Here is a 23,177-nt window from a genome sequence, read left to right as displayed (position 1 = left end):
CGTCACATTCATAATCAAAATTAATTAAGACTAACCCTCTCACCTAAATTATTTCACCAGTTCAACGACAGCAATGTTGTACTGTACAACATCTACCTGGAAGCAACTGCCAACTTTTGTTGAAATCTATTCAGCGTTGAATTATGGAATTCCAAATCAATAAACATTTTCTAACAAGACAAACTTATAAAAATAATTCCAAAAGAGTAAGACCAAATTAAATGTCATTCAAAATTCTCTTTTCTTCCCCTCTCACACTAGCTTCATTTCTGTAATTTCAAGCTCCAACTTTGCTAGATGCTTCCAGAAAAGGAGAGAATCTAAAGGACGAAAATTTATCCAGAAACAACTCATATTCCTTTCTCATATTTGGATTAATTTTAAAAATACCGATCACTATACTTGGTTAATAACCGACTCAGCAAAAATTGATGATTAGGCATGTTACCTAACTTGGCATTCAGTTGTTCACCCTAGTCTAGTATCCATATAAGTAGAAATAGGCTTAATGCAATATCTAGATATACAAAATTATTATATTAGAAAGAATTGAAAAAGGGATTAGTGTTCTAGAACATGAACCTGAAATCGCAAATAATATTACATAACAAGATGATTACACCATTTAAATCTCTCACAATCACTCTTCACCTCAATTTCTCTCTGCCCTCTCTTCCCAAAGTCATGCACAAATGCGAGCAAACTCACATCAAATACATTGGAAGTTACAAGATTTAAACAAAAAGTAAAATCTAACGTATAGAAAAATTTACCAAGAATCAGTACGGAGTATAGTAGTAACCAGCAGGTGGTACTCCGACTCCGTTCACCGGTGGCATTCCATACGGCATTGGGGGCTGTACGCCAGGAGCGTAATATCCACCCGCACCGATCTTGTTCAGACTGGTCTGGCCTTGCATGCCGTCTCTGTGATACTGCTGCCATACCATCTGCTCCTGCACCAGCAACTGCTGCTTCTTCTCCATGTCGGCCATCTGCACGTATGAAGGGGGCGCGATGCTTAAGGACGCAGCAAATGGATCCTGTCCAACGGCCTGGACTGTTCCATCCGGTGCAGGGAGTGCCAAGACTGGAGTTTTACTTGCTCCAGGACCCGGCAATGCAACGCTGCTGGCACTTCCGCCACTCAAGTGAGCAGTGCTCACATGCTGCCTAACCATTCCCTGATCATACATGCCATTCAACAACAACGGATCAAGTCCACCACCCATTGCAGCCTTTTGCTTAGACAAATGACTAGCAGTTTCAACAAGAGCCAATTCCCAATCGGCCTTGCCCGTCTCTGCAGCTGGATTTTGCCAAGCAGAAGTCACCTCCGACTCCCCATTCGGATGGAATGCTTCCCACGAGCCATTCCCATTGTTCGCCACTGGTCCAGCAAACAATGCCAAAGCAAATTTATTCCCTTGATCATCAGCACTCACTCCCTCATCCCTTAGATCCAGCAGATCTCCAGACTCTTGAACGGCAGGCTTAGGAGGCTGAGGCTCAGGTTGTGGTGGGGGAGTATGGTCCTCAGGAGGTGGCAGTGCCTTAATCTCATTCATATCTGGCACCGGCTCTTCCTCCACTGGAGGAGCTGGCAGTGCCTCGTACTTCCTCTCTGGACTCCTCATTGCTTTAGCCCTATCCCTCACAAATTCCTCCAAAGTCTCCAACAATTTTCCAGTAATTTTCTGAACTTCCGGATAATCAGAAGATCTTGACACGCCAATGTCCTTGCACCAGTTATAAAATCCGACCAACTCATCTATCTGCTTTGCTGAGCTAGCATAAGCATCGAATGCCTTCACACAATCCTGATACTCCATATCAAAGAACTTGTCCAGCAGCACAGCCAAAACCTCACAGATATCAGCATACAACTTGAAGCTCTCCTTAACAATTGTATACAGTGCAACCAGAATCATCCTCTCATTCTTTGCCAAACCCGTTGGCCGGCAACACAAAAACCGATCCAACAGCCTCTGCAAATGACCCATCTTCCCAAAGATCCTCTCAGGTGCCATATCCCTGAGAGGAGTAGCATCTTTCCTCTCCTGCGTCGATTCCCTCACATCACCAGACGACCTTGATCTGCGCATTCCATAAGGCTCCTCCCGATACTCATGGCTATACTCGTATCCACCCCTGTTTGATTCTGGAGGCGATCGATAATTATATCTGTCATCTCTGGCCCCAGATCTCTCCATATCACCTCCATTCCCGCTCTGCTTCCGCTCATAAATCATCATCTCCAGCCTCTGATCCAAGTAGAGCGCATATGTCCTCACAAAAGCCGAATGATCCCAAGAGCTGGAGTGCGCCTCGTCGCGGAAATCAGACATATTCAACAGCCTAGTCCCCCTTCTAGTAGCATACATGATTTCCTGCTGGAAGACAGCATCCCCTTCATTGAGCAATCGATGAATAAGCATCAAACACTTGAGAGCCACAATCCAATCACGCGTTTTCCCCAATCTTTTGGACACGGCAACAACACAGGCGCTAACATACCCACGCGAAAAGGAGGTCAATTGGAGAATTTCCCTTATGTACTTCTCCGAAGCCGGATCATCATCGTGGCTGGTAGCTTTGACTATGGCTACTTCCAGCTCCGGCGCCATGTTGCTCGCGACCTTAGCGATCCCGATGCTCGTCTGATCCTTCACCGCCCCGATCGCTTTTCGTATTGTGCTCGGCGCCATGGCTTTAATCCGAACTCGTCGATACCCTACACCAAAAACACAATTTCAACACAAAATCTCACTCGCTATAATCAATTCAGCTTTTTATGCAACTTAATCAGTCAAAAATAACCAAATCAAATAAAAAAAACACACAATCAGCTCATTTTTCAACGAAAACACAGCCTTCCGGCGAACAAAATGAAAAAAAAATCAAACAGATTGAGCCTTCAATTTATTCACCTTTCAAAAAATAAACAGATTCAGATCCGACCGCGAAAAATCAGCTGGGAGTGAATAAGCAAAAAGGAATGAGGTCAGAGGTGCAGTAAATTGTGTAATACTTATGTGAAATTTAAGGTTTTAGAGAAATCGGAATAGCGCTTCTCTCTCTAGATTTGCTGCGAAGTTGGGGAGAGAGAGACAGGTATAAAATTGGAATGGAGTCCAAAAAAATTAGTCTAGAAAAATAGAGTGAGCAGAAAGGTGGATTTAAATGGTGCAGTGAGATCCGGGAGAATCGGGGCCGTCCATTTCTAAGATCTTTCCCTCCTCTCTTCCGTCTCTTCTTCTTCTTCTCTTAATAATTTAATTAATTTATGTATTTATAGTACTTAATCTTAATGTAATGAAGATTTATATAAATTAAATAAAAATATAAAATGGGAAGTGGGGTATGGCGGTGATAATGTGGCCTATGCTATGAGTGTGTGGTTTCGGAATGCCACTCTTTTTGTAGTTGTCGGTGATGCACTTAGTCAATTTTGTATAATTATATTATGGTACTTAGTTGCATTATTTCTATGATTTATTATGATAATAAAATAAAAAATTAGACACATCTATGATTTATATTTCCGAAAAATATATCCATACTCGTACCTAAATTCATGGTTCTTACAAAAGGATTAATGAGCTTGTAAATTGCAGTAGTATTACATCATTAGCAGCCTCATTTTGCGGCTTTACTGCAAACATCTATTTTGTCCGGCCGCCCCATTTATAGCTGCAACCGGTGGCGAAGCCAATAATTTGATGGTGGAGGGCCAAATTTCAAATTCTTATTATATAAATATATGGAATATAAAACTATTGAACTATGCCATATCCATTTATCCAAAGTCTATTTAGAATATGATATACTGTTATAATCAATTATGTTATTTATCGTGAACGACACTCAAAATCAGTCTATTAAGACAATCTCTAATTATATACCTAATATCATTTTTTGTGTAAAAAACTTTTCTAATCATACTCATTTTTATATTTTTCTACGGAACAATACCAAATACGGAGTTACTCCAAAAAATTTTATACTAAAAAATAATGTAAAAATCTAATTAGGTGTAAATAGCTGGAGTTAAATTACTTTTGGTGTGATATATACTCAAAAATGAGTTTCATTATCACCATTATCTTTCTTTTGGATCTGATTTTCATATTTCAATTTAGTACTGTAGTAATATCTTAACTCTTAAACATACTTGATAAGCAAAATATCTGTTAGATTATGACATGCTTCAACCCTACAATACTGTCTCCTCTGGGAAAAGGAAGCATAGTAACGATGCATTACAGGGTTTCTTTTCATCTACAATACCAATATAATACTGGCTCCAATTTCGTATGTTGCCGTCTTTTATCCATTTAAAGCCCATTTAACTGTAAAATCCAACCTATCAAATTATTAGGAATTAACTACAATGCTCCTACTAAACATCTAATTCAGTCAAAATGAGATTAGCTTAATGTATTAGTGTGTGAACGAGAATCCCTAGATGATTTCTAACTCTAAATTGGGTATAAATAGTACTATCAATGTAATGATTTACTTAATGACATTTCATGCATTAAATAAACAGAGTCAAAAGCTTTTGTATACTGTAAATTATTTTTCGAGTGCTTGTACGTTGAAAAACTCCTTCGTTTATTTTTCAATGAATAAAATAAATGATTTTTTGTTACAACGTGTGATGTTTTTACATTTAATGGTTTTTTACATATTTAAATATATAAAAAAATAAAACAAGTCTAAATCTTTTGTTTAAGTAGACTTGTTGTGGGCATCGTTCAATTTAAGGTAGCATAGTCTGCTCTTAACAAAAAAAAAAGTGTATTTCACAACCTAGATAAACCTCGACTACCTATCATGAAGGTTGAAGTGTCAATCCGTATATTTCCAAGCCTTAACGAAATAAGTTGACACTAATGTGATATAACACCGAACTGATTTAACAAAGAGACATGTATGCAATGTTATCTACTGAAAGACGAAGGTCTCGATTATCAATATTTCTTAATCAATATATTTAGCCTTAAACATACGGTATTGATTATGCATTCCTTTGATCTATCAAAAGAAGCGAATTTTTCGCAATCCAAGGATCCTGATATGTTGGGTAATGGTGATCAGTATCTAGTGGTGTTAAGATTGCTATTATGTTAAATGACGCCCCAATAAGTCTGGTTTGATAATGTCTTCAATAGGAGCTTGAAGTAAAGTTTTATTTTTCAGAACCTAGCTAGTTGGAACTTTATTACACGAATAATAAATAAGAACTTCTAGCTATGTTCACTTTTGATATAAATAAAATATTACTTAAGTCAATAGCGGACTTCAATTAGTTAACAGACATTTATATCTTAAGCGCGAGAAATGATTAAATTAAAACAAGAAAGCTTGGATTAGTTATACTTTTGGATTTTGATTGAAAATCAATATTATTGTACTTTAGTGGCGGATAATAATATTCTATTTTGGTTTGGATTAAATTGAGACTCAATTTAATTATTTAAAGTCAAATAGGTGTGGCCCAAATACAAACCTCCATAGATCTCTGACTAGCCCAATACATAACTTTTTAAATTGGAGAATAGATGAGAGATAGACTTAAGCCTGCACAGAATTTCCGTCCCCTTCTCCGTTGGAGTTCTTGAAAGTCCAGCTTTATCGATGTGTGTACTTTAAATATTGGTCAAACTTCTCAGATCCAGAGAATCAGCTAGATCACAGGGTCTAGGAACTCAGAGAATCCTTGAAATCCCCGGTCGTTGGGCACGCAATCTTTTTCTGTTTCAAAACCCTCAACCCACGATACTAAAGACTAGGATAAGGAAGTAGGGATTGAATCCCACAGAGATGGAAGTGTGAGGAGGCATTTAAGAGACTTTGGAAAAGGGTCTTCCTGCTGCCACGCAACTTTGGGTTGAGATCTTAACTACTAGACTCGGGAAATGTAAATGATCTATTCTAACAGCTAGACCTAGGAAAAGGAAAACATAACGAAAGCATGCATGACGAGAACAGAGTGATACGCTCGGATTTTGCACTGTTTTAAGGCCATTATTTGTTTAATGTCAAAGTCACTCTACACGTCCATTATTTGCATATTTTGTCTATTTTGGTATTTTGACTTGTTTTGTGAGAAATGTGCATAATTGAGCCGAAAAAGGGAGCCAAAACACCAAGTTTGGAAATCTGGAGTCAGACGGCGACCGGCGACCGCCGCGGATGTGTGCGGCGACCGCCGGCGCCCGGCGGGCAGATCAATGCAACGGTCCGCCTCGAAAAAATGTGCTTGGAAGAGAAGTCTCGTCCGGTGACCGCCGGAAGACGTGCGGCGGTCCGCCGCCGAGGGAACAAACTCTCTGGACTCCAACGCGGCGACCGCCGGCCAAGGTGCGGCGGCCTGCCGGAGAAAGGCGGCGAATTCGAGAAGCCCTAGATTTGCGCCTAGATTTACCATATTTTGGAGATCTTTTCCTTCTACAACAAGGAATGACTTTCCCCTATAAATAAGACCTCAAGCTTCATCAAAAAGGGAGAACTTCTACTTGCAAAATACTTCATAGAGATCAAGACCTAGAGTACTTCATTGGTGCAAGGAGTTGGAGAAGGATTTCAAGAACATCAAGAACGACAAGGATTCAACCTACGGGTTTTATTTGCTTTAGTTTTATGTTCAAATTGTCTTCCCTTCAATCTATGTTTTTAGCTTATTCATTTATGTGTAACTAAACTCACAGGATTCTAGGGATGTGTTAGTAACGACTTTGGTTATACAAATTCCTTTTTCTTTTAATATCCGTTTTATTTTTACTTTGTTTCTTCCCTAAGTAATCTTGATGCTGCATGATTGAGTGACACAATTGTGTATGATTTAATATAACTTGCTTCATAATTGTGACAGAGTTCTAGCGAGTTAGATCCACTTAGTAGACGCTACAGTTAGCTTCCCTTAAAACGGCACTGTTAATTGAGAGTGAGGACTTTTCAAGGGTCTTAGGAGCTTTTTGGAGTTACGTGTTAGGATTGACAACCCTAATCTTGTAATCAACGTTTGTATCGCATGAGCATAAGCTAGGTGACTCGTTCTATCAAAGTAATAACTGTGTTAGGGTATTGTAGTTGGAATTTTGTATAACCATAACTGTGAACACACATCTCTTGGATTCCCTTATCTCTATCGTCTTTCTCCGTGTTTTATTCGCTTTTAGTTGGTCTATGCTTTCTATTGCTTTTAGTTTTCCAAAAGTTTTCAAAACCCACTTGTTTTTCCAGATAGTATTTGAGTCTTAGTAGATGATAGACACTTTGTGTTCGTCTTCCCTGTGTTCGATATCCGGTACTAACCTTTAGCTATACTATATATACTCTGTATACTTGCAGGTTTATTTAGTGCTAATAAAAAGTGCATCAAGTTTTTGGCGCCGTTGCCGGGGAAGACAATTCACTTTGGAGTGATATCTTCAAACGGATAATTTTACTACTTTGGATTTTACTGCTTTCAATTCTTATTTTTATTTTTATTTTTACTTTTTCATTTTCATTTTAAATTTTATTTTTCTTTTTTTAGTTTCTGCAAGTTGTGCAGATTTGCGTATCTTGTGGAGAAAATAAGATGGCGGAGCCTACCAACCACGATCTTATCATCGCCCTCCGAAAGGAGGTGGAAGAGATACGAGAAGAGAGAGCTCGGGCAAAAGTTGAAAAAGAAAAACAAGCAAGGGAGGTAGTTCCAGTCTTGAATATGTTTAGTCATGGTAACATTGTGGACATTCCTGCAGGTCCGCAGATAGAGGCTAACAACTTCAAGTTGGGGATACCCTTAATCAATAGGGTTGAACAAAATGCCTTCGCAGGAAGAGACACCGAGGATGCAAATCGACATCTCACCAAGTTCGTGGAAATAGCTAATACAATCAAGATCAATGGTGTTGATGATGATATTGTTAGGGTAAGACTTTTTCCCTTTTCCTTAACTGATGCTACTAAAGAATGGTATGATTGTCTGCCTGCAGATAAAACCACCAATTGGAAGGATCTAGTGGTGCTCTTTCTCGATAAGCACTACCCGCCTGGCACCATCCTAAAGCTTAAGTGTGAGATCTTTCAATTCATGCAGGGATCCGATGAGCCTCTAGTTTGTTGGATTCATATAATGGGTTTAACGAAAAAATCTCTAGTTTGTTGGATTCAGGGGCGAATGGGGGATTCTTGAGGAAAGGAGGAGTTGCTGCTATGGTGGTAATAGAGGAATTAGCCGCAAACAGTCAAGGTTGGTCCAAGGAAAAACACAAAGCTGAAAGACTAGATGCAGTGAAGAAACCATGTGGGAATGAGACATCCCAAGAATTGGCATTCATCAGAGCAAGACTTGAAAAATTAGAAGCTCCAGGCAAAGAGGGGAATGTCATCAAAGATGTCAAATATGTCCATAATGGGGGGTTCAATCTAGGGAAAGAGAAAGGAGTGGAGCCACCTACCAAGGAAGACAAATATGAGGCTGGCATCCAAAAGATCTTGGAGCTAATGTTAGAGGATAGAAAGAACAACGAGACCAAGATGGGAGTTGTGGAGGAAAGACTGACCAAGCTTGAATCTGGGTTAAACACTGTTGTCTCCACTGTGTCCATCATTAAGTTACAAATGGATCAATTCCAAAAGAAGGTAGTGGAAGATAAAGGCAAGGCTGTTGCCAAGGTTGTCGGTATCAACAAGGATGAAGCTAGCACCTCCGGAACGAGTTTTAGGGACTGTCCAACACCCAGCGGACCGCCGCATACGTTGCAGCGGCCGCCACTGGGGCACAGTTTGGATCCTGCCCGACAACTAGCGGACTGCCGCAAACCCCGCAGCGGCCCGCCACTGAAGAGGCAGAGGCGCCCGCCAAGAAGGAACTCGTGCGGCACAATGGGATTGTACTCCCCTTCCAGCCGAGGAAGCCGTTCAAGCTTGAAGAGCAATTCCGACAATTTTTAAATATGTTCTGTAAATGTCATACTAACCTCCCTCTTGTTGATGCATTGCAGGAAATACCTAGGTATGCCAAGATCTTGAGAGAGGCGGTGATGTAAAAGCAAAAGCTCCAGAAATCTGTTCTTAAGCTACCTCTTCACTGTAGTGATATCATCCAAAAGCAAAGGACTGTCAAGCAGAGGGACCCTGGCCAATTCATCATTCGCTGTTCCATTGGGAATGGTAAGGTAGACAAGGCTCTTTGTGATCTTGGAGCTAGCGTCAACATAATGCCATTGGAGTACTACGAGAAGCTCAACATCGGGCCGCTCAAATCCACAGATACCTGCTTAAGGATGGCCGATAACACTGCGGTAAATGCGGTAGGGGTAATTGAGGATGTGTTAGTAAAGGTTGATGACTTCATATTCCCTGCCGATTTCTTTGTTTTAGACATGAAAGTTGATAAACAAGTTCCTCTAATTTTAGGCAGAAATTTTCTAGCCACATGCAAAGCTCTTATTGATGTAGGTAGAGGAGAAATCACGATAAGTGACCATGGAGGAAAGTCGACCTACAACATCAAAAGCGCGATGCTTAAGTATGAAGAGGCGAAACAAGCTAAGATGGAGCATGATTGCAGGGTGGTCATGGTGACCGATTTGTCTAAGCCTTATGATCCATTTGGAGGGGAAGATCTTTCTAACCCTACTATTTTCATTGTTAACACTTTACCTCAAGCTCCTAAAAAGGGCGAGCCTAATCCTACTAAGCCTACCTTGCAGGAAAAGCCCAAGAGAAAGAAGAGGAAGAAGACTCCACCTCACGATGACTCCGAAATATATGTGATCAAAACCTTGAATGGAAAATTCAAATGGTGGAAGAAAATTCTCAACAAGTTGGTTCCATTCGCGGTGGCAGAGACTAAGATTGTTGGTACAAAGGCATCCCAAAGGAATCCTCACGATGGGGGATAACTCATGAACTTCAAAGAACGTCAAGCTAAAAATGAAAAATAAGCGCTTGTTAGGAGGCAACCCAACCTTGTTTTTGACAATTTTTGCCTTAAGTTAAGTATTTTTGGTTTTAGTTTAATTTTGTGCATTGAAATTTTTTTCACAGGCCCTGACCTCTCCGCGGCGACCGCCGCATGTGCTGCGGCGGTCCGCCACCTGCTCGCTGGAACATTCTGTTGTCGTGCGGCGACCGCCGGACATGCTGCGGCGGGCCGCCGCCTGGGCGTGTTTTTCCAGCGAGATTTTTCCAAAGTTTTTCAACTTTCGCCCGGTCAAGCCTCGACGCAAGAATTTTCAAGGTACGTTCTTTTTCAGTAGTTCACTCACGTCCCTACCGACTCTGCAAACTTATTTTACACTTTGTTGTAAATAAGTTTGGGGGGATGAAGTGGTGGACCGTGAGTTTAGGATTTTTCTTTTTGTTTTAAGTTTTTTGTTTTTGTTTTTCAAAACCCCGTAGGTGAATTTTGTGTTCTAAAAATGTTTTCTTGAATCCATGTCGTGAACTTAACATGAAGAACTTAGAAACACGCATGTTTAGGGACACACTTTAGATCGAGTTGCCAATGATATTACATTCCATCTATGTTTAAGTGTGGCTTAACGTTTTGATTTGATGGTTTGGTGAAAAGGTGCATAATTAGTGAATTGCTTGTTCGTTTTGAATCATGCTTTATACCTTGTGAGGATTTGAGCCCATATTTCATTCTTGTGTGATTTATCTGCATTCATGTTTATGTTTTTAGAACTTGCTCTTAGTCTTGCCTAAGTTTACATAGTGTTTAAGTTGATTTAGGAGGATGATTGGCCATCTATTCTAGCCTACTTTTATTCCCAAATTTTCGACCCTCTCAAATTTTCAAAATTTTTCCCTTTGGAGCCAATTTTGAGCCTTTAAGCCTATTCTTTGGAAGCTAAAATAATGGGGACAATTCATTGGGTTAGTTAGTTTTTGCTATCTTATTTTGTAAAGGAATTGGAGAGATAAGGAGAAAGTATAAAAAGTGGTGTGCTTAATGTAAAGAAAAGTACAAGTTGTGAAATTGAGAAAAATTCCAAATATGTGCTTGATTCTAGAAAGGATGCGTATGAAATAAAAAAAAAAAAAAAGAGAAAAAATGTGAAAGGTTGTGAGAAGAAAGAAAAATCAAAGGAATTTGGGAAGTGAGAAGAAATATAGACAAAGTCTAAGTTTACTGAGATTTGAATTGTTGGTTAAGTGCTAAGTTTGATGTGGTAGAAATTAATCACTTTTGCTATATTTGGGTTTAGTCACTTTTTAGCCAAATTTTCCTCACCTACCAAAGAGCCTACATTACAACCGAAGATAAAGACCTTTCGGACTTTTGATGCTTAATCACATTTAGTAGAGGAGGGATTAGACTTTGAGCAAGCCTATGGTAAACTTTGCATGATGCATGATTTGAGTGCTTATATACACATTATCCTTATACACTTTGAGAGTGAGAGAACACTTCCCATCTTTAGAAGTTTGTCACATGCGAGGGCTTGAATTCAAGGTGTTCCACGGGTTAGTAATGAAAGTGCACTAATAAGCCTTGCTTGATTTGATTGCGTTAATATATGTTTAAACTGTTCTTCCATCTTTTGAGACAATTATGACATCTAGTCCTTGTGCATTCCGTGCGTCTATTCTTGTGTCTTTATTGTTTTGTTCGAGGACAAACAAAAATGTAAGTTTGGGGGAGTTGATACGCTCGGATTTTGCACTGTTTTAAGGCCAATATTTGGTCCGTTTTTAATATCAAAGTCACTCTACACGTCCATTATTTGCATATTTTGTCTATTCTGGTATTTTTACGTGTTTTGTGAGAAATGTGCATAATTGAGCCGAAAAAGGGAGCCAAAACGCCAAGTTTGGAAATCAGGAGTCAGACGGCGACCGACGACGGCCGCGGATGTGTGCGGCGACCGCCGGCGCCCGGCAGGCAGATCAATGCAGCGGTCCACCTCGAAAAATGTGCTTGGAAGAGAAGTCTCGTCCGGCGACCGCCGGAAGACGTGCGGCGGTCCGCCGCCGAGGGAACAGACTCTCTGGACTCCAACGCGGCGACCGCCGGCCAAGGTGCGGCGGCCCGCCGGAGAAAGGCGGCGAATTCGAGAAGCCCTACATTTGCGCCCAGATTTACCATATTTTGGAGATCTTTTCCTTCTACAACAAGGAATGGCTTTCCCCTATAAATAAGACCTCAAGCTTCATAAAAAAGGGAGAACTTCTACTTGCAAAATACTTCATAGAGATCAATGTTAGAGTTTGTATACTAGAAATCACGTTTCGAGTGATTGAATACTGTAAAACTCTTATTTTATTTTCCAATGAATAAAACAGATCATTTTTGTCATAATGTTGTTATGTCTTACATTTAATGGATGTTAATGCATGTTTAAATGTATAAGTTAACTTAACAAAGTCTAAGTCTTTGTTTTAGTAGACCGGTTGTGGGCGTCGTCCACTTTAAGGTAATACGGTCAGTTCTAAACAAAGAAAAATATGAATTTCACAACCTAGATGGAATTAGACTACCCATCGAGAAAGGTTGCAATGTCAGTCCGTATATTTCTAAGCCTTACTGAAATAAGATGACATTGGTGTGGTATAGCACTGAACGGATCTAACAGCAAGACTTGCCTTGGGCTATCTACTGAAAGGCGAGGTCTTGATAAATATTTATTTCTTAATCAATGTAGGTTAGCATTGAGCATACGGTATTGATTATGCATTGCTTTGACTTATCAAATGGTGCGGGTTTTTCGTAGCCCAATTATCCTGATATATTGGGCAGTGGTGATCGATATCTAGCGGTGCTAGGATTGCTATTATATTGAATCGTGCACGAGGTGAGTCTCGTTTGATAATGTCCTCAAGAGGAGCGCGAAACTAAGTTTTATTATTCGGAACCTAGCTAGTTGGAGTATGATTACTCTATGAATAATAAATGAGTGTTTCATGCTAAGTCCACTCTTGGAATTAATAAGAAGTTAATTAATTAAGTCAATAGCAGACATTAATTAATTAATGGACATATTAATCTTAAGCACGGGAAATGAAAGATAAACGGAAACCCGGATTACTTATAATTTCGGATTTGGATGGGGAGAGTTCAATATTACTTCTGTAGTGGCTGCTCGTAATATTCCAATTATAACTTATATTAAATTGTGGGTTCAATTTAATTAGTAAAAAGTAAATTGGATGAGCCCATATCCAAAGCCTTCCATAGATCCCTGTCTGGGCCCAAAAGGAACTTAATATAAATAGGAGAATAAAGGAGACAGAAAATACACAATATCTCATATTGCAATTTTCGAAAATTTCGATCTCTCCCAGCTGTAGGAGATTTCGAATTTGAGTCCTATTCCAAAAAGGATTTCTTCTGTCTTCTTTATTTAAGTCCTAGTATTCTAGTAAGATCAGCCCACACTGATATTAGAGTACAGTTCGGGAACCAGAGAGAAGATTTGTGGTCTAGTACTTAAAGCTACACGTGGAGAAGTCGCTAGCCATCTTCAATTCTTTGGAGAATTAATTAGGTATTATTCTACTCCGTAGAAAAGCATGTTTTAGGTTTTCAATATTCTTAAAGCATGATTAATTCAAGTTATGAGCATGATACATGTGATAATTACGCGAATAGATTTTGTCTAAATAATCTGCTAAATAGATCTGATTATTATGTGATTTATTTACATGCTCTTCCGCTGCGTGCACCAACAATTGGTATCAGAGCCAGTCTTTGGCTCTGATTATTTGGATTTAAATTTCGCGAAATTCATGTATGCATGTCTTGATTGATTACGAAGCATGTTCTTGTGTTTTTATTTTTTATGTTTATGCATGTTGAACTCAAGAACATTCGAATCATAGAACTTGAATTATTCGAACGAACTAGATGTGCGATTCGTCGGCGCTTGCGCCGGGACGAATTGCGCTATGATCGATCGAAGAGGGTTGCCAATCGAGTGGGAGCCGAGGGCGACGGGCATGGGGCGACGCGCCGGCGAGCAAGGGCTCGCGCGCGCCACCGGCCAAGCCCGCCAAACCCTAGCCGGCCCCGATCAAACGCGATGCGACGCGACAGGAGCCGAGGACGTGCGATCACGCGGCGACGCGCATGCGAGCAGGGGCTCGCGCGCGCCGCCGATCGAGACCGCGAGCCCAGGCGGCACCAGACGCGTCGGACGGAGGAAGCCTGGCACGGTGGCTCGTCCGAGAACCACCGAGGCGCCGGTCTTCTTCGCAAAACCCTAACCCTAACCCTAATACCGAAACCCTAGCCGACCCAGCCCTAGCGAGGCGCAACCGAGAGCAGCCGCCGGCTGCTGGTGCGCGCGAGCTCGTCGGGCAGTGGGAGATCGCCGGGAGGTCGTGGCTCTGGCTGCGCCTTCTGGCTCGACGACGACGGAGGGTGAAATCTCGGCGGTTGTCCGCCGGGAGGAAGAAGGGAGAAGGAAGAGCGCGCCGTAAGGCGCGGGTTTTCCGGCGGTCGTCGGGGGGCGAACACGCCGTCCCGGCGAGAATCTCCGGGGATATCTTCGTATCTTCGTTGTGTAGATTCGTGCCAACCTCGAATCTCTAGAAATTGACGAAAGATTATTTTAATGATTATTTAATTGTTTAATTAATAGATATCATTAAAAATAATATTATTTAATGAAATAAAACATTTTGGGAAGATTTCCCTAGATTTTAGGAATATTTGGATTATTTTCTATATCTATGAATATTTTATATCCTAGATGATATAGATAAGAATAATTTAATAGTTTCCTAATTATAATATATATCTAGAATCTATTATAAGATATGATATATATAAGAATACATTAAATAATATAATTGATATTCTTCCTAATCTTGAACTTGGAAATTATATGAATTTGATTTTTCATGTCTAATTAAGATTATAAATAATGTATTTTATTTTAGATATATCTTATAGTAAGACATGAATGAGAATTAAATTCTAGATTAATAGTTTCTATATTAAGATATTAAAGATTATAAAAGATTTAATTATCCAGTAAATTAAATACCAACAGAATTTAATTAGTCTTAATCTGCCTTAAGGCTAAAGGATAATTAATTAAAACCATAACCCAAATATCTAAGCGATAATTATGAACTAATGGTTTATATATGGTCTCCATCGGTTGGACTGCCAAATTTTGTGAAGCTGATTTTCTAATATTATCGCCACCTACAGAGTAGGGACAATAATCCTACGAAAACAGTAAGTTCATAAGGGCGGACTTCTCAAATAATGAATAGAGTGAACTAGAAAGTGATTCCTAATATTATCGCCACCTACAGAGTAGGGACAATAATCCTAAGGAATTGCGAGTTTCAGGGTTCAATCGGAATTTATGAGATAGCTTGATTTTGTTATCAACACATGAACATTGTTATGGGAGTGTGTTGTAGAAATAAAATACTGTAATGCTAAACCAGGTGGTCGTGCTTAGGAAGCATTTGACATGTCAACCTCCAGAGGAGGAAGCTATTGATATGTCGGTGTTGTGACCAGTAAATTGTCGAAATTTTAATGCGTATTAACCTCCTGAGGAGGATACAATTTATTAATTTTGCTGTTGTAAGATTTTGAAAAGTTTTATGGTTAATCTACTCAATTTCCTTACATAAGTTTATGACAAATAGTAAAATCTTCTGTTTGCAGTGCAATAAAATTCGTCAAGATGTCTTTTAATCCTCTTTCTGCCATTCTCAAAGAAAACAAACTCGAAGGCCAAAATTACATCGAATGGAAACAAAACTTGGATATCGTTCTCACAGCAGAAGAGTACAAGTTCGTACTCACTACTCCACGCCCAGCTGTCCCGGCTGCTAGTGCCAGCCAAGCATTGCGAGATGCGCATAGACGGTGGCATAAGGCGAATGAGATGGCTAAGTGCTACATGTTGGCTTCTATGTCATCAGTACTCAAGCATCAGCATTCTGCCATGGAAACTGCCGCCGAGATCATGACAAATCTCGCAAATCTTTTTGGTACTCAGAATCGAACGGCTAAGTCTCAAGCCTTTCGGAGTATCATGACGAAGTCTATGAAGGAAGGCTCGTCTGTGAGGCAACACGTCCTCGAGATGATGAGTCACCTCAACCAGATTGAGGTATTGGGAGGGACGATCGATCCCGAGTCCCAGGTTACTATAATCCTTCAGAGTCTTCCCCCTAGCTTCCAGCAGTTCAAGCTCAACTTTGAGATGAACAAACGGAATTATACTTTAGCAGAGTTGCTGACTGAACTTCAGTCGGCGGAGGACCTTATGGTTCAAGCTAAAGTAGCTATGATGAGTATCGCGCCTAATTCCTCTGGCTCTAAGGCTAGAAGAGGAAAGAAAAAGGCACCGAACCAAGTAGCAGTCAACAATGCTAAGGGAAAGAAGAAACAGCGGGGTGACAAGAAGCAAACTGGAAAATGCTTCAAGTGTGGAGAGAAAGGTCATTGGAAGCCAGATTGTCCTAAAAAGGGCAAGGCTACAGGTATGCACCATGCTCTAGTAGTCGAGTCATGTTTGGCTTTGACATCTACTCATACTTGGGTTATTGATACTGGAGCAACTGATCATATATGTTTTGATCCTGACTTGATGCAGGTGACAAGACGGCTACATGATCGTGAGATAGAGGTCCAGCTGGGCGACGCTACGAAAGTGGCGGCCGTTGCAGTGGGAGACGTTTATTTACGTTTTTCTAGTGATAGATTTTTGATTTTGAAGAATGTTTTGTTGATACCCTCTTTTAGAAGAAATTTAATTTCAGTTTCTAAATTGTCTTATGATGGATATTCGATTTCTTTTAATGACAATTGCGTTATTAAGAAAGATGGTTCTTATATCTGTCGCGGTATCATGGAAAACAATCTGTACACGATCACTTCTACACAATTTAATCAACGTAAATCAGAACTCAATGCTACATCGAAAATTTCTAAGAAAAGAAAAGAACCTTCAACTTCAATGAATGAAACGTACTTATGGCACCTTAGACTTGGTCATGCCAACGAAAGAAGGATTCATGCGATGGTTGATCAAGATCTTATTAAAGGTCTTGAGAAGGAACCGTTTTCGAAGTGTGAGTCCTGTCTCGAAGGCAAGATGACTAAGAGATCTTTTAGATCAAAGGGGAATAGGGCCAAAGAAGTACTTGAGCTCATTCATACTGATGTGTGTGGACCAATGTCAACCGAGGCAAGGGGCGGTTTTCGATATTTCGTCACCTTTACAGATGACTACTCGAAAATCGGATACATCTATTTGATGCGCTACAAGTCTGAAACTTTTGACAAGTTCAAGGAGTTTAAGGCTAAAGTAGAGACGCAACATGGTAAGAGTATCAAATGCCTGCGATCTGATCGCGGAGGCGAATACCTAAGTGCCGAGTTTTTGGACTATTTATCGGTAGCTGGGATTGAATCCCAAACGACTGCGCCGGGCACACCCCAGCAGAATGGCGTGGCTGAAAGAAGGAATAGGACCTTATTAAATATGGTCAGATCGATGATGAGTTATGCACGGTTACCTGTTTCGTTTTGGGGTCATGCTTTGCTTTCTGCAAACTATCTCTTAGACGTCTTACCTTCTAAATCTGTTCCTACTACCCCATATGAGTTGTGGAATGGGCGTAAGCCCAATCTAGAACATCTCAGAGTATGGGGGTGTCCGGCTCATGTATTGGAAAAGGATCCAACTAAGCTGGAATCTAGGACTGAGGTTTGCGTGTTTATAGGATACCCTAGAGGAACGAAAGCTTATGAATTCTATAGTCTCAGAGATCAGAAAGTGATTGTGAGCACTCATGCCACATTCTTAGAGGAAGACTATGTAATGAATCATAAGTCCAGCAGTGAGATTGCTCTAGAAGAGCTAACTCAAGTTTCAACTTCCATTAACCAAGAACAATTACCAAGTGTAACAACAATTCCAGAAACTTCAACTAATACTCCAGATATTGTAGTGCCGCGCCGCAGTGGGAGGGTCTCTCATGAGCCCGATAGATACATTGGTTTGGGTGAGTGTATGGATCACTCCTCGGACAGCAATGTACTGGATCCCTGGAATTTTGCAGAGGCGCAGGCTGATGTCGATCATTGCGAATGGGTGAAAGCAATGGATTCGGAACTACAATCTATGTTAGACAAAGACGTCTACGATTTGTCTGTCCTACCCGAAGGCTGTACTGCCATTGGGAGCAAGTGGATATACAAACGTAAACGTGGACCCGATGGACGAGTTAAAGTCTTCAAGGCAAGACTAGTGGCTAAGGGGTATACCCAAAAGGAAGGTATCGATTACGATGAGACCTTCTCCCCAGTGGCCATGCTCAAATCGATCCGTATACTTTTGTCTATAGCAGCTTACATGGATTGGGAAGTATGGCAGATGGACGTTAAGACTGCGTTTCTAAACGGGAGTCTTGAGGAGACCATCTACATGGAACAACCCGAAGGCTATGTAGTGAAGGGCAAGGAACACATGGTTTGGAAGCTTAAGAAGGCCATTTATGGTCTCAAGCAAGCATCTAGATCATGGAACCAGTGTTTCGATCAAACTGTTCAAAAGTTTGGATTCGAAAAATGCCCTAATGAAAGCTGCGTGTATAAGAAGGTTGAAAAAGGAAATGTTGTGTTCTTAGTTTTGTATGTAGATGACATTCTTCTAATTGGAAACAATAAAAAGATGTTGTCATCAGTGCGAACTTGGTTGTCCAGCCAGTTCGAGATGAAAGATATGGGTGATGCGGGACACATTCTCGGTATCAAGGTTCTTAGGAACCGAGGTAAGAAAATGTTGTGCTTATCCCAAGAATCTTACATCGAAACGGTACTTAGACGCTTTAGCATGCAAGATGCCAAGAAAGGTTTCCTACCTTTTAGACATGGCATCCAGTTGTCTCAAGAGATGTGTCCTAAGACAGCATCTGAGATAGCAGAGATGAGAAGAATACCATATGCCTCGGCAGTTGGTAGTCTCATGTATGCTATGCTTTGTACTAGACCCGATATCTGCTTTGCTGTTGGCATGGTAGCAAGATATCAATCAAATCCCGGCCAAGGACATTGGACTGCCGTAAAGAACATACTCAAGTACCTTAATCGGACTAAGGACTATGTTCTAGTTTACAATGCAGCCGAGCTCTGTCCTTTAGGATATACAGATTCAGACTTTCAGGCTGATCTGGATTCGAGAAAATCAACTTCCGGATATGTGTTTACCTTAGGAGGTGGAGCTATAATTTGGAAGAGTGTAAAGCAGAAATGCATTGCAGACTCTACCATGGAAGCCGAATATGTGGCTGCTTCGGAGGCTGCAAAAGAGGCTGTATGGCTTAAGAACTTCCTTCTGGACTTAGGAGTGGTTACGAATATGCCCAAGCGCATCACCGTTTATTGTGATAACTCTGGTGCTGTGGCAAATTCGAGGGAACCGCGGGCTCATAAGGCGAGCAAGCACATAGAGAGGAAGTATCATATCATTCGAGATATAGTGCAGAGAGGAGACATACAAGTGGTCAAGATTGAGTCAGAAAACAACCTGGCAGATCCTTTCACGAAGGCGTTAGCGGTAAAGCCGTATGAAAGCCATGTTGAAGGAATGGGAGTTCGACTAATTCAAGACCTCAATCCGCTTTCAGTATAAGTGGGAGATTTAGACGTTAGCACATTTTGTATACTCGAAAGTGTTTTGAGTATAAGTGGGAGATTGTTAGAGTTTGTATACTAGAAATCACGTTTCGAGTGATTGAATACTGTAAAACTCTTATTTTATTTTCCAATGAATAAAACAGATCATTTTTGTCATAATGTTGTTATGTCTTACATTTAATGGATGTTAATGCATGTTTAAATGTATAAGTTAACTTAACAAAGTCTAAGTCTTTGTTTTAGTAGACCGGTTGTGGGCGTCGTCCACTTTAAGGTAATACGGTCAGTTCTAAACAAAGAAAAATATGAATTTCACAACCTAGATGGAATTAGACTACCCATCGAGAAAGGTTGCAATGTCAGTCCGTATATTTCTAAGCCTTACTGAAATAAGATGACATTGGTGTGGTATAGCACTGAACGGATCTAACAGCAAGACTTGCCTTGGGCTATCTACTGAAAGGCGAGGTCTTGATAAATATTTATTTCTTAATCAATGTAGGTTAGCATTGAGCATACGGTATTGATTATGCATTGCTTTGACTTATCAAATGGTGCGGGTTTTTCGTAGCCCAATTATCCTGATATATTGGGCAGTGGTGATCGATATCTAGCGGTGCTAGGATTGCTATTATATTGAATCGTGCACGAGGTGAGTCTCGTTTGATAATGTCCTCAAGAGGAGCGCGAAACTAAGTTTTATTATTCGGAACCTAGCTAGTTGGAGTATGATTACTCTATGAATAATAAATGAGTGTTTCATGCTAAGTCCACTCTTGGAATTAATAAGAAGTTAATTAATTAAGTCAATAGCAGACATTAATTAATTAATGGACATATTAATCTTAAGCACGGGAAATGAAAGATAAACGGAAACCCGGATTACTTATAATTTCGGATTTGGATGGGGAGAGTTCAATATTACTTCTGTAGTGGCTGCTCGTAATATTCCAATTATAACTTATATTAAATTGTGGGTTCAATTTAATTAGTAAAAAGTAAATTGGATGAGCCCATATCCAAAGCCTTCCATAGATCCCTGTCTGGGCCCAAAAGGAACTTAATATAAATAGGAGAATAAAGGAGACAGAAAATACACAATATCTCATATTGCAATTTTCGAAAATTTCGATCTCTCCCAGCTGTAGGAGATTTCGAATTTGAGTCCTATTCCAAAAAGGATTTCTTCTGTCTTCTTTATTTAAGTCCTAGTATTCTAGTAAGATCAGCCCACACTGATATTAGAGTACAGTTCGGGAACCAGAGAGAAGATTTGTGGTCTAGTACTTAAAGCTACACGTGGAGAAGTCGCTAGCCATCTTCAATTCTTTGGAGAATTAATTAGGTATTATTCTACTCCGTAGAAAAGCATGTTTTAGGTTTTCAATATTCTTAAAGCATGATTAATTCAAGTTATGAGCATGATACATGTGATAATTACGCGAATAGATTTTGTCTAAATAATCTGCTAAATAGATCTGATTATTATGTGATTTATTTACATGCTCTTCCGCTGCGTGTACCAACAATCAAGACCTAGAGTACTTCATTGGTGCAAGGAGTTGGAGAAGGATTTCAAGAACATCAAGAACGACAAGGATTCAACCTACGGGTTTTATTTGCTTTAGTTTTATGTTCAAATTGTCTTCCCTTCAATCTATGTTTTTAGCTTATTCATTTATGTGTAACTAAACTCACAGGATTCTAGGGATGTGTTAGTAACGACTTTGGTTATACAAATTTCTTTTTCTTTTAATATCCGTTTTATTTTTACTTTGTTTCTTCCCTAAGTAATCTTGATGCTGCATGATTGAGTGACACAATTGTGTATGATTGAATATAACTTGCTTCATAACTGTGACAGAGTTCTAGCGAGTTAGATCCACTTAGTAGACGCTACAGTTAGCTTCCCTTAAAACGGCACTGTTAATTGAGAGTGAGGACTTTTCAAGGGTCTTAGGAGCTTTTTGGAGTTACGTGTTAGGATTGACAACCCTAATCTTGTAATCAACGTTTGTATCGCATGAGCATAAGCTAGGTGACTCGTTCTATCAAAGTAATAACTGTGTTAGGGTATTGTAGTTGGAATTTTGTATAACCATAACTATGAACACACATCTCTTGGATTCCTTTATCTCTATCGTCTTTCTCCGTGTTTTATTCGCTTTTAGTTGGTCTATGCTTTCTATTGTTTTTAGTTTTCCAAAAGTTTTCAAAACCCACTTGTTTTTCCATATAGTATTTGAGTCTTAGTAGAGGATAGACACTTTGTGTTCCTCTTCCCCGTGTTCGATATTCGGTACTAACCTTTAGCTATACTATATATACTCTGTATACTTGCATGTTTATTTAGTGCTAATAAAAAGTGCATCAAGTTTTTGGCGCCGTTGCCGGGGAAGACAATTCACTTTGGAGTGATATATTCAAACGGATAATTTTACTACTTTGGATTTTACTGCTTTCAATTCTTATTTTTATTTTTATTTTTACTTTTTCATTTTCATTTTAAATTTTATTTTTCTTTTTTTAGTTTCTGCAAGTTGTGCAGATTTGCGTATCTTGTGGAGAAAATAAGATGGCGGAGCCTACCAACCACGATCTTATCATCGCCCTCCGAAAGGAGGTGGAAGAGATACGAGAAGAGAGAGCTCGGGCAAAAGTTGAAAAAGAAAAACGAGCAAGGGAGGTAGTTCCAGTCTTGAATATGTTTAGTCATGGTAACATTGTGGACATTCCTGCAGGTCCGCAGATAGAGGCTAACAACTTCAAGTTGGGGATACCCTTAATCAATAGGGTTGAACAAAATGCCTTCGCAGGAAGAGACACCGAGGATGCAAATCGACATCTCACCAAGTTCGTGGAAATAGCTAATACAATCAAGATCAATGGTGTTGATGATGATATTGTTAGGGTAAGACTTTTTCCCTTTTCCTTAACTGATGCTGCTAAAGAATGGTATGATTGTCTGCCTGCAGATAAGTGCATCACAGAGATGTAAACAGATCAGCACTCTAGTGACGAAATTTACTAGACCTAGTGAATAACTTCCCTAAAATGCCTAGACAGATGAATAACAGACCATGGGGACCATTTCCTCTAAGGGCGCGTTTGATTGCCCTGATATGGGAGATAAGCCGGACTATCTAGGGCTTATCTAGTCTTTGACTGCCCTGACAGTAATGCACGACGATCCGGTATACAACCACCGACCCGGAAGAATTTAAGATACCATCCCTGTTTTCCCACATATGCATATCAGGGTTTTCGACTCCGATATGCCGCTATGCCATAAATCCAGATTGTAGGAATACTATTGATTGTCTAAAAGACCCCTTGCTCTATTGGTAAAACAATTTCTAATTTTTTTTCTTTGGTTTGGCTGCCTTCGAGGATTTATTCCGGGAAATTTTAATTCGCCGATTCATTGGCCGAGTTTTTCCGTCACCGTCGCCTTAATTCATAGTCGCCCTCAATCACCGATTCCAGTATGTAAGTATCAAAATTATTTTTATTTTTGATGTATTGTTTGGGTTGTCGGTACTAACAATCCCAC

General features: G+C 40.0%; 1 protein-coding gene and 1 pseudogene across 1 annotated transcript; one reads left to right on the top strand and one right to left on the bottom strand.

The window, feature by feature from the left end:
- Window positions 1-577: 577 nt before the first annotated feature.
- Window positions 578-3,152, bottom strand: LOC125222032 (putative clathrin assembly protein At4g32285). Its single transcript, XM_048124426.2, has 2 exons — window positions 2,931-3,152; window positions 578-2,734 (listed from the first exon to the last, which is right to left on the bottom strand). The coding sequence occupies exon 2, from the start codon at window positions 2,706-2,708 to the stop codon at window positions 780-782; it is 1,929 nt and encodes a 642-aa protein (XP_047980383.2). The 5' UTR covers window positions 2,709-2,734; window positions 2,931-3,152; the 3' UTR covers window positions 578-779.
- A 5,889-nt stretch (window positions 3,153-9,041) lies between these two features.
- On the top strand, window positions 9,042-22,668 carry LOC125189688 (uncharacterized; annotated as a pseudogene).
- Window positions 22,669-23,177: the final 509 nt, after the last annotated feature.

This window comes from Salvia hispanica, chromosome 1 (assembly GCF_029641045.1).
Source record: "Salvia hispanica isolate PSC_SH4W2 chromosome 1, Shi_PSC_v1, whole genome shotgun sequence".
NCBI lineage: Eukaryota > Viridiplantae > Streptophyta > Magnoliopsida > Lamiales > Lamiaceae > Salvia > Salvia hispanica.
This window is presented reverse-complemented; position numbering and strand designations above follow the sequence as displayed.

What these genes read in the sequence shown, in the direction of transcription:
- LOC125222032 (XM_048124426.2), bottom strand. Translation starts at nt 2,708, where the DNA reads ATGGCGCCGAGCACAATACGAAAAGCGATCGGGGCGGTGAAGGATCAG.